The following is an 11,822-nucleotide window of genomic DNA, read 5'->3' as shown; positions in this document are numbered from 1 at the left end:
GATCCCAAATTCTCGTCATCTGATGAATCATCTCCATCAGAGCCAGAGTAATCTGGATTAGGTATGATGATACGTTCATCATTTTCATCGGAATCCCATTCCAATTTGGAGTTTGTTGCAATTTTTGAGGCTTTACGCTTAGGCATTTTTTTTGCAGGGTGTACTCGAAAATCGATCTTTGAACCATGGATTCTCAAAGTTTAGACATTTATTACACCGGTTAGTGAGATTCCAGGTTAATTACAGACTCGAAAAGCTTTGGAAAATGGTTCACAAAAAAATAGGCACGAAAAATCAGGTTTTTTTTTTGTTTAAACTGCATTTTGGGATAATAAATAAATTTTTTGAGGAATTTTATTGGCACTGTAGGAAAGAGGAGATCTTAAGCAATAAAAATATATGTGTCTCAATTTTTTTTAGTGTCGAATAGTCTTAGTTATTGGCCGTTGAAAAGCAGTGTACCGGTAGTGGCGTTTTGGCCGTTTAAGGGTTAAGAAGAATGTCTTCCTATTGTGTTTCTTAAACTTCACAGACTTTTCTAGCGATTATAGGCACTTTCTTTTGGTTTGAGTACAATTATTTATTCACAATAGTAATTCTTAAAATAAGGAAGCTATATCCTTGTTTGCTATTGCTTTATTGTAAAAATAAATACTCTAATATCAAATTTTACAATCAAAACTTTCTCCGTGTATATATATTTTTTTTATTTACAGTACTTATAATAAAAACAGCATACAATATTTGAAGCATCGGGTAAATAAAAAATCTTAAGGAATTTAATTTGAAAATTTTAATTTCTAGATCTCTCAATGTTCAATAGTTCATTTTTAATCTTGAGGTACAAGTTGAAATAGTTTTTAAAATTGAATAATTTTGACCTGCAATATTTCTACATTAAATAATTTACAATAATCAAAAAAATCTTGATGAATTGACCAACTTCTAAATTAACTGCTATTATTATCAACTTTTATTTACAATGTACTTTTGTATAACCTGAACAACTGGTAATCAAAGGTTTAGATAATGGAAATATGTATATTTAAAATTGTGGTTTTTAGGGGTCCTGACAAAAATTCTTACCTACCCTATAATTCGTGAGAAGAAATAAGAAGATTTTTTATGTTTTTAAGTTTTCAAATTTTGACCATAAACTTGTCATTCAAAAATTTTTTATGTCTGCATTCTGTCAGTGTGATTTTTAAGGGTTCAGCCAAAAATTCTCATCTACCTTATAATTCATGGGCTAAAATAAGATTTTTTATTTTAAAAATTGTTTAATGCACTTCCGTGCAAAAGTTGTGGTCCACCTATTTTTTTATGACTGAATAAATTCTCTTAATTTTAATTATACCAGAGCAAAAAAATTTGAATTTGAAAGGCTTATTGTTTTCAAAATACTGTATAAAATAACCCCAGGATGAAGCCAATTTGTTTAGTCTTTAAGTAGATAATGCAAAAATAGTGTAAATTTCAATGTTTTCTAAAATTTTGAATAACTTCAAAAATAATTAACATTTCTCAATGTTCTTGGGCTCATTTTGAAGCTATTTTTTCATTGTATCACAACAGCTTACGAGTATAAATTGTAAAGAAATTTTTTTCGAATTGGAAGAACTTGGAGCTGTAATAAAAAAGTTGGAAAAATGTAAAAACATCTTATCTGTAGGAAAATCAAAATAAAAGTTAAATAAATATATATTTTGAGAAAAATACATAGAAACATTATGATTATATGTTTCATATATTTAAAAAAAATATATGTTTGTTACCAAAAATAATATTGCAATTTTTCCATCTTTTTTGTTACAACTTCAAGTTCTTGCAATTCAAAAAGAAGATTTTTACGATTTAAACTCAGAACATTTTGTGATACAATAAAAAAATCTTCAAAATGAGCCCAAGTACATTGAAAAATGTTGACTGTTTCGGAAGTTATTGAAAATTTAAGAAAGTATTTAAATTTACACTATTTTTGCAATATCTACTTAAAAACTATACAAATTTAACCAAAATTATTTGATATAAACCTAATTATTTTTATTGAAAAGATATTATAGACTTAATCGATTCCAAATTGTGTTAGCATTTATCGTCTGAAATTGTAATCTTTATAAAAAAATCATTAGATATCATAGATATCAAAGAAAATCAATCATTTTTTAACAATTTCAGGTTATATTTTCGTTTTACACCTGAAATTTGTATTTTGAAACAAAAATAAGTTTAATTTGAACATTATTTACTATATTAAAATAATTTCATCTTATTTGAGTGTTTTTCTTTAAAAGTTGGTATTTTTAATATAAAAAGATCTGATTTCAATGAAGATTCAAAACTTTTGAACAATTTTAGGTTATGTTGGTGTTTTGAAAGAGAAATCGTTATTTTAAGTAAAAAAAACTCATGAGATCTAAAAAAAGGTAATTTTTGCATAATTGTAGGTTAACCTAGCAGTTATCGATATAGATTTCAAATAATGTCTACAATTTCCTAATTACAATTTTGAACAAAAATCATAAGATTAAAATGAAGATTTACAATTTGGAACAATTATTTGTTTCTTTATGTTTGTAACTACCTTAGTTTATAATGGTGTTGTCCGCTTGCGAAATTGGTATTTTCATACAAAAATCATTATATTTAAATCTAATGATTTTTGTTTAAAATGATAACATTAAAAGTCTGAATAATTTCTGATTGTATTAGAGTTTATTATTAGAAATTTTAATTTTTAAACAAAAGTCATTAGATTTGTTTACTAAAAAATGTAGTTTCTGTCAAAAGAAAATAACTCGAATTTTCATCATTCAAAGTTAAAGAATTTTAAATAGTGCAGAACTTTTGAACTTTATTTGATAATTCTAAGAACTTAAAAAATTCATAAATTGAATTTAAAATTGAATATAATTAATTTTCAAATTGTGCATCACTAGTTTTAAAATTCAGTCATTTTAATCTAAAGCGCAAAACTGTCAATTTTTTAAGTTAACTAATAAGAATTTCCATGCTAGGGTAGCAATTGCAAGTGAAAAGACAACTTAATAAGATTCTAAACTAACTTATAATAAATAATAAACTCTCGAATTCATATAATGAGAAGAGTCGTGAGACAAGAAATATGTAATCGTGACCTTTCACCCAGTAATCGGGACACCAATTTTCTTGCTTATTATGCAATGTAAATTAATTAAATTTCCATTTGACTTAAAAACATGCTAAAAATGACTAAATTAAATATTACTTTAAAAAAAATTTTTTTCAACAATATATTTAAATTATAATGAATTTTCACGATCATTGGGACCATGATGTCTACTGGAACAATTACTTTAATAACAATATAAAATTTAACCAGTTTCGCTTGTCATATTTTTATACTTTCAACCATAAAAGAATTTACTCACATAGAGAAGAGGTTAGAGAAGATCAAATTAGAGCGCACAGAAAACTGAGTCTGCTTGCAATATTGTTGGCTTCTCATATCAGTACAACTAAAGACGCTAATTAGGTTAAAATGTATCTGACTTAAGATAAGGATTGATAAGAAATTAATAAATTATAAGAAATTAAATAAATTTAACAATGAATTTAATTTGAACAATTCTCTAGTATAAATTGATTATAAATCATCACATTTCTTTTTGAAACATATTAATGCTCAATTCGATAATAGAAATTAGATTAAGTCGAAGATAAAAAATTAATTGAGCACACAATTCATCTTCAGATATAAGTTTCTTTAAAATCTCACTTTAGCTAATTCATGTGAAAAATTCCTTAAAACAAAACCATGAATCTACTGATCCAATTTGGACAAAGTTTGTCTAAATTTAGGCTTTTAAATTTGATTTTAATCTCATTTAAATACCTTAAATTTTTATTTATCGTTTCTAATTATGAAGTAGATATGAAAACAAATGCGCTAATTTCAATAAAACTGAAATTTTGTATTCATCTGTGAAAGAAAAAATAGTCATCCGATTAATGTCATAAACTCAAAAATATATTTAGGGCAACCGAATCCTCCATGTATTTTAACATACCGCGATTTCTGTTAGAAATGAGATTCTCGATTTAATTCTGACGTATTTCCTTCATGTAGCAAATACTTGTTCACCTTATCGAATTCAGCCAGATAATTAAAACATGTTTTTGTTAACCTTTCGCACTTCCTATTTGAACCCAATTGATATAAATTTTTTTATACAAAAAGTTGTTAATAGTTTATTTGATGTTATTGTCTTTCGTTTGAGTGACTTTTCAGTTTCATTATTATGAATTCAATTTTTTGTTTAATTAAATTTCTTTCTGAAAAAATAACTCGTTCCATCCACTGGGAATAGAACCACAGAACTTCCGTATTTCTGAATAGTATTTTTCTTTCGACATCTCTAGTAGCCCAAGGAAAAAGCATCCAAACAGCAATGGAATGTTGTGTGGTTTAATTCCCAGTGGAGCGAAGATCTTTTTTTTTTTTAATTGTATTTTAAAAATTTTTAATTACCAGCTCCATCTAGTCAAAATGGCGTTAAGAATTTCGTTTATTTTCTGAGTATAAATACAAAATTCCTTTAAAAATTTGATTTGTAACACCTGGCAAAATAATTTGTCTATATCTGAAAAAGAATTCTTCTTTCGATCTTTCTAGTTGCTTAAGCCAAATGCACCCGATCAGCAATCGGACGTTCTGTGGTCCCATTCCTAACGAAGAAAAGGAGAAGATCTTTTATCAGAAAAAAATTAATGTTCTTTATCCTCAATTAATAGATTTGTTTATTATTAATCAAAGCGCATTCGATTTTTTTTCCAAAATCGCATTCCCTGTCAATTTTTTTTATCGCAGTAACAAATGCCTAAACAAAATGTTGTTGTCATATTTGAATTATGATGCTGAAGTGCCTTCTTTAGACCCAAAGACATAAAAAATAGAACATCTAGTTTTATACCTGCCTTTATTGAACTAACTCACTACGGGGAAATACCATTTAATTTTTTTAAAATTAAATTCAAGAGATTATTTAAATATTTCGTTTCAGTTTTGAGCTTTCGTAATTGGAGGTGATGGAGGTCCCTGTCCCTATAGAAATACTATATGTCAAGTAATTTTTCATCAATTTATTAAAATGTATAATATTTTCTAAATATAATAAAACGTTGATCATTTACAGAAAATAACTAACTTGGTCCCCGATACTCCTGAATCAAATTTAGGCTCCAGGGTTGAATATATTGACGAATAGTAAGGATATCAGTATCACATACGGAACAAATCAAAGTTGCTGACAATGAAGTAGCATATTGTTGATAAAATGCGGGTGTTTTCTAATGCAAGGACGAGAATACAGAAGAGGGAGAGATGGATTAGGGAGAACTAATAATGTCTCCCTAAACCATCGCACCTCTTCAACGATCTCCCTTCTTCGAAAATCCACCGAAGTCCCACGGCGGTAAAGAGTTTTCGGAGAGAAGTGTATGAAATTCCGAAAACACTGGAGTTAAAAGAAGATACTAATAGTTAGGGGTCAACCCGCAAAACCGATGCGAGCCACATCAATTTTGCACACCCCTACTAATAATATCATCCAATACAAAAAGTTTTGCGGCAACCTTTCATAACATCTGAGGAGCAATGTTCATAAATCACTGCCGAAGAGGTGAAAAAAAGCACTTAAGTGTACCAAGATTTTTTTCGCTGCAGGACCAGATGCTATTAAGAACTTCTGGTGGAAGAAGTTTACTTCTACACAACAAAATCTGGCCAGCATATTCATCTCATATTTAGAGCCGAAGACGCCCATTCCACATTGGCTGGCATTAGGACGCACTGTATACTCCTACTAAAAAAAGGCGACTTTCCTAACTCAGAATATTACAGGCCAATAATATATTTGATCACGCTGTATAAGAAAAATTGAGCCTGTGTGGGGAGAGATGTATAAACAACGTTGCTTGTAACAAAGTGCAGCAGGATGCCGAGAGAACCTACTATTCGGCAGTTGCGTCTGCAAAGGCTTAGCAACCCATCAGTGCCTTCTGTCAATGCCCTGGATTGACTACCGAAAAGCTTTCGATTCAAGCTCTCATAGATGCATCGTTTGCTTGATAAAGAGCTTGAAAGTTCATCGATACATAGTACGATTGATAGAAAAAATGATGCCCCTTTGGAAAATAAAATTTAGTATCTCATCTGGAAATTAACGTGTGGCAGCAAACAACACCACCTTCCAGAGAAGCGTTTTTAAGGGCGATGCCATGAGCCCCCTGCTCATTCATATTATAGTTTTGCCTCTATCTTACGCAGTACAAAATTCTCCTAGATATTTCTATGGAGACACTAATCATCGCCAGCATAAATTTCTTCATGTATTTTCTTACTGACGTTCCCAAGACCCTGGGCTTGTCGGTATAGGTGTCATTACTGCAATTAGAACTAAAAATGTATGTGAGTGCTCTTTGAGTTAAACGAAAATAATAAAGAAAAACCATTCACGCTAGGAACTTTAGTATAGAAACACATTTCCATTGATGCAAATACCTTTTTTTAGGTAAAACGCGTGTGCTCTTTCTGATTTTACAAGAAAAAATTAATTATTTCAAAATTTTCTTTAAAAAAATGTACAAGAGAAATCATCAAACGCCATGCATGGCATGTCAAATCTAACCAATGTCGCCTACGTATTTCTTCGCTGGGACATGTTTGCTGAATTTGACACATTAAAAACTGGAGACTTTGCATACACCACATCTTGGCACATGCGGAGTTTTTATTTTGTACCAAGCAGTGTGCTCGGTCACTTTTGCCAGCAAAAGACCGCAAAATACTTTCCATACATTCTCATATTTCATTCGGTCAATTTGCTCAATATTCTGAAATTTAGAATTCTATTTTTCATTGAAAAATACTTGAAACTTACAATGTTAAACATGATAGTTAGCCGCAGCTTACTCTGACGATTCCACTGATATAAAAAAAAAATTTCGAAAAAATGTCGCTTAACTATGTTTTTCTGTTGTAGGGCAGATTAAATATATTAGGACTGTAGAGACCTATGCACATCTGCAGATGTCTCAAAGCCGCATTCAGGACGTAAAATCAGTAAATGAATCTCTCTAAAGCAGATACACTCATACTCTTCGACAGATTTATTATTTAAATCTGTTAGCAATGATCAAGGTATCTGCGATTTACATGCTTGATGTCCTGGTTCTACTCTACTCATTTGAGGTGGTTCAGTGCACGATGAACGTGCTCGCGACGCTTGATGTCGCAATGCGTAATATCATGCATATGAATGAAAGCTTACATATAAATTCTTCCATTCTGCGATTACACATCTCATACCGTGAAGGCGGACGCGGACTTTCAAATTTTGTATTTCTTCATAACCAAATTATTCTGAGTGCAATTTACGTCGCGGTAAATGGCAAAGATCCTCTCCTAAAAATCAGCAGGAAACTCGACATGATTGGGAAAAGAACTTTCCTTTACAAAGCCGTAGAGCAGGCGGTCGAGACCCTTGGTCTAAATTTTAACATCAGCAGTGAGAAAAGTACATTACTTCATCTAGATGCTGAGTACCTAGTGCACCTTATCCGAGTGAGAATAGAGACTTACGCAAGAATAACGCATCTTTACAGACAGACATAATGCGGACCTAAGAGTGTTTCATTATCATCTCTGTCGCTCTTACAGTTTTAGCCGCGACCCTGCTCTACCGAGCGCTCCGTAACGGATAGAGTCAATAGTCCAAAAGTGCCAAATTCTCTGGAAATACAAGTTTATGACAGCAGTCGATATTGCATACTCAAGGGTCTGTGGGAACATAAAATCACTGCCAAGGAGAAGGACAAGGAAGAGAGGTATCAAGACATTAAAGAGAGTTGCACGATTGTGTCCAAAATATTTGGTGAAAGTAATTCTCCTTATGATCGGTGCTCTCAGAGCTGCGAAATTATTACTGGTTTATAAACTTAAAGCCATACCCGCGTGCCAAAATATGCCAAGACCTTTGCGAAATAGATGCAGACAGCTATCATCATTGGGTCACTTCATGTCCTTAAGATAATCGAGAGTTTTTAGCGAGCTTTTCATTGTGATTTCGTCGTGCCATGTGGCCTTCATCTCACGGTCGTAGACGTGTTTATAGATGTTATTTAACCTTCCTTAACCTTTTTGTTTAACCTTTAATTTCAATTTTTTAAATAACAGGTACTATAAAATACAAAAATATTTGTATTAATATCAATTTTATATTTTAATTAATCGATTGCGTTAGACAAACAAAAGTAATAATCGCGTGCGCGTTTATTTTCTATTTATTTATAAATAATTAAATAAGATTATAGTATAATATTAGGTCTTAAATCACCCACATATATAAGGCAGCTGAAGTCAAAATTATAATTTAAATACAGAATACAAAGCAAAATTCTAAATAAATTCTACATAATTTTAATTTAAGATTATTCTACTGAATTTACGTTTATTAAATTGAATTTAAGTTCACTGAATTGAACTTGAAACAATTAAAATTAATGTAAGACTATCCAATTGAATTCAAGAGAATTCACCTTAATTTGCAGCATTCCCTGCGAATGTGCTTTAATTTACGTAGAACAGATCAAAAGATACATAGAAACTAGGATCAAAGAATACATAAATGACTGTGAAAAGGATGCAAGAGCTACTGCATTAGTTAATCACTCACATGTTCTTAATCACCAGTTTTTATTTTCAAAGACTAAAATTTTAAGTCATAAAAGACACTATAAAAAGAGAAATTTTTAATAAATGTTTTATATAGTCAAGAACACAAAACTATGTTAACAAAAGATCCGATGTTGAATTTTTGAGTAAAATCTACCTTAGTCTTATTTTATCGGCAAACAATTGTTAATTTAATCAATTTTAATTACACAACTAAATTTTAAAATTCAAAAATAGGCGCCAGCGGCCATCTTTTCTCAGGCTTAGAGGCGAGAATACACAGTCTTATGTGACGTAGAATTTATTTTTCCTGAAATAGCGAACAACACTGTGTCCAGGGATCCAAAGTAAAGTAAATTGGTTTTCCGTCGATACCTTATTCAGTTTCTTAAACCACTACCATACTAATAGCGACGTATTAGTTGTTACATTCAGGGCCATATTAGAATCCCTACTATCTGAGAAGACACGGATGTTTCTTTTGTTGCCATACTCCTTTGCCGTGCAGGCGCACTGGAGCATAACCATAATCTCAGATTGTAGAACTGTGGCGTAGAACCCCATCGCTATTTTGAAGCTCATTCCATTTCTTATACGATCTACAACGGCTTATGCGTTCTCCTTGTTCCTTGAGCCATCTTTGAACCAGTTTTCTCCATCACTGGAAGCGGAGTGTTAACATTTTGTCCCTGAGCATGCTCAGCGTCGGCCTCCTCGTAATTTCGATTGGTATCCGCACTACTGCCGAGATCCCACTATCGTTTATGATATTTAATCTCCAGGCCTCCTTCGGAGCCACGGCCTTGATGGTAAGATGGAAGGGCTCTAAATCTATTAGTGCACCCAGAGCCATCGCACGTGCCGACTTAAAGGCACCAGTGATGCCTCTCAGAATCACTCCCCTGATCCCTTCTAGGCGAAACTTCACAGCGGACAGTTCGACCCTGCTCCCCGGACATAACGGAACACATCCCAACGTCAGACCAGTTCTCTGTAAGAGAGCTGGATAATAGCCATCTGGACCTGGAGTTTCATAGGGAATGAAAGACTTTAAGTGCTTATCTGGCTCTGGAGGGGAAAACAATATCATTGGCTATCCGCCGTTTTGGGATCAGTTGGACCACAGGTGGCTATGGTCGTCTCAAAGATGCCACCCTCTTTTCTCCATATTTGGCAAGGGATAGTCGTCTTTTTCAGTAACCACGTTCACATTACGAAAATTGACGCACAGACGGTGACTGCCTTCCTGTTTTCTAGCCATTAATATTGGTGAAGAGAAACAACTATTCGAAGTTTCAATAATGCCGTCAACTAACATTTTATCAACTTAAGCAAATATGACTCTCATGATTTCAGGGGATGTTAAATACACTGTTAAAAATGTTTAGAGTTCTACCAAACATCGACCAGAATTCTACAATACAAGCGTAAGGTAAAATTGCAACCATGGTATTGGAATGACGAAATTGCAATACATGTATTGTAAGTGCTGTAAATCGTGAAGTCATAGTCCGGAATTCCAATATATGTATTAGAGCGTTTTTAAAACGAAAATTGTGCACAAGGAAATTACCAACAGCCAAAATGACTTAAAATGGTGAGTCAACGATCCGAATTCACCGAGTCGAGCACCCGGTAGTTTAATACGTATTCTATGAGAACTTTTGAAAAATTTAAATTTTGTGAATAATGAAAACAGTTCCAAATGGTTAGTCGACGACCCGGGTGCACCAGTTCGCGCCCCAGGTATCTAAGCACGTATTCTACGAGAACCTTTTCGAAATTTAGATTGTTTCAACAGCCAAAATAATTAAAAATTGTGAGTTGACGATGCGGGTGCACTAGGTCGAGCACCACGTAGATTAATACGTATTCGACGAGAATTTTTCCAAAATTTAGATTGTTCAAACTGACAAAATTACTCAAAATTGTGAGCCAGGGATCTGGGTGCAGCGGGTCGTGCACCAGGTAGTTTGATACGTATTCTAGGAGAAATTTTAGAAAAATTTTATTTTGGTGAATAATAAAAACAATTCCAAATGTTTAGTTGAAGACTCGGTGTTTAATACATAAATTTGTTAAACTACTTTTATTCTTAATTCTGAATTTTGATTTCATATGTTCAAGGGTGCAGAAAAATGTCTTATTTACATCTATTATAGAGTTGACAAAAACTGAAATTTCAATTTTTGAAATTAAATTTACCGTGATCAAGCGCACGTCTTTAAACTTTTAGATTATAACATAAACAAACGTAACTTTAATATAAAATAATGAGCGAAAATTTTATTTTAAAGTAACCTTACACTGAAAACTCTTTCAAGACTGTTAAAGCGTTTTCTCAATAAAACTTAGCTCATAAGCTTAATTGTATATCCGACTTTTCAGTTTTTGCGCCCTTTTATAAGTTTTTAATACTGAAATATCAGTTCAACACTGTGGAGGTTTTTTTTATTTTCATAGAGAGGTTGTCCATAAATAACGTGACAAATTTTTCCTTCGTTAAAATAAAGCTGAGCATAAAATCTTCCGAAAGCGCAGAAGAATACAGCAATATAAACAAAATAAAAACACGTTACGAAGTTTGGTTATTAAACAAGTATCGACTAAGGTGAAATTGGTTTTTGTGATTTGATATGCAAAAAAATCTGAATTTTAAAATATTTTGCCAACTTCAACTTAGTTAATATCTCGTTTACTTAAACCTCAAAATATGTCGCACGATCTTGAGCTTTTTTCAACATTTCTATTCCGCTAGTAAAAGACTCGGGACCAATGCGAAGGAAAAAAAACCTTGAGGGAGTTTAATGGATGGAAAATATTTCTAGACACATCTGGGGACACCCCGAGAAATTTTCTTTTGTGTAAAAATAATATCTGTTGTTACAAATACTTTTTGCAGCAAATATTATCAACTTGATAAAAAGTTCATTCAATATAATAGCCAAATAATTCTATTTTCATCAAAAAGACAGAGAGTAGAGTCCATAAGAAAGATATTTACGTAGTTTGAAGCGAAACGCACAAGAGAGGGGTGCTTTTGTTTGCAAATATATTTTTCAAAAATTCCCAATATCTAACGCTATTTTAGTACACAATAAGACTCTAT

At 32.0% G+C, this 11,822-nt stretch overlaps 1 protein-coding gene across 1 annotated transcript in view; it reads right to left on the bottom strand.

Moving 5' to 3' along the window:
• The window catches only part of LOC117180137 (flavin-containing monooxygenase FMO GS-OX-like 2), a 20,185-nt gene extending 16,699 nt beyond the window's left edge, over positions 1-3,486 (bottom strand). Inside the window, exon 1 of the mRNA XM_033372478.1 lies at positions 3,411-3,486. Within this exon, the coding sequence (XP_033228369.1) occupies positions 3,411-3,412 (2 nt within the window). The 5' untranslated portion in view covers positions 3,413-3,486. The remainder of the gene's footprint in view (positions 1-3,410) is intronic.
• Positions 3,487-11,822: the final 8,336 nt, after the last annotated feature.

This window comes from Belonocnema kinseyi, chromosome 9 (assembly GCF_010883055.1).
Source record: "Belonocnema kinseyi isolate 2016_QV_RU_SX_M_011 chromosome 9, B_treatae_v1, whole genome shotgun sequence".
In the NCBI taxonomy this organism is placed as follows: domain Eukaryota; kingdom Metazoa; phylum Arthropoda; class Insecta; order Hymenoptera; family Cynipidae; genus Belonocnema; species Belonocnema kinseyi.
The sequence above is the reverse complement of the archived record's forward strand: the minus strand, read 5'-3'. Positions and strand labels throughout refer to the sequence as shown.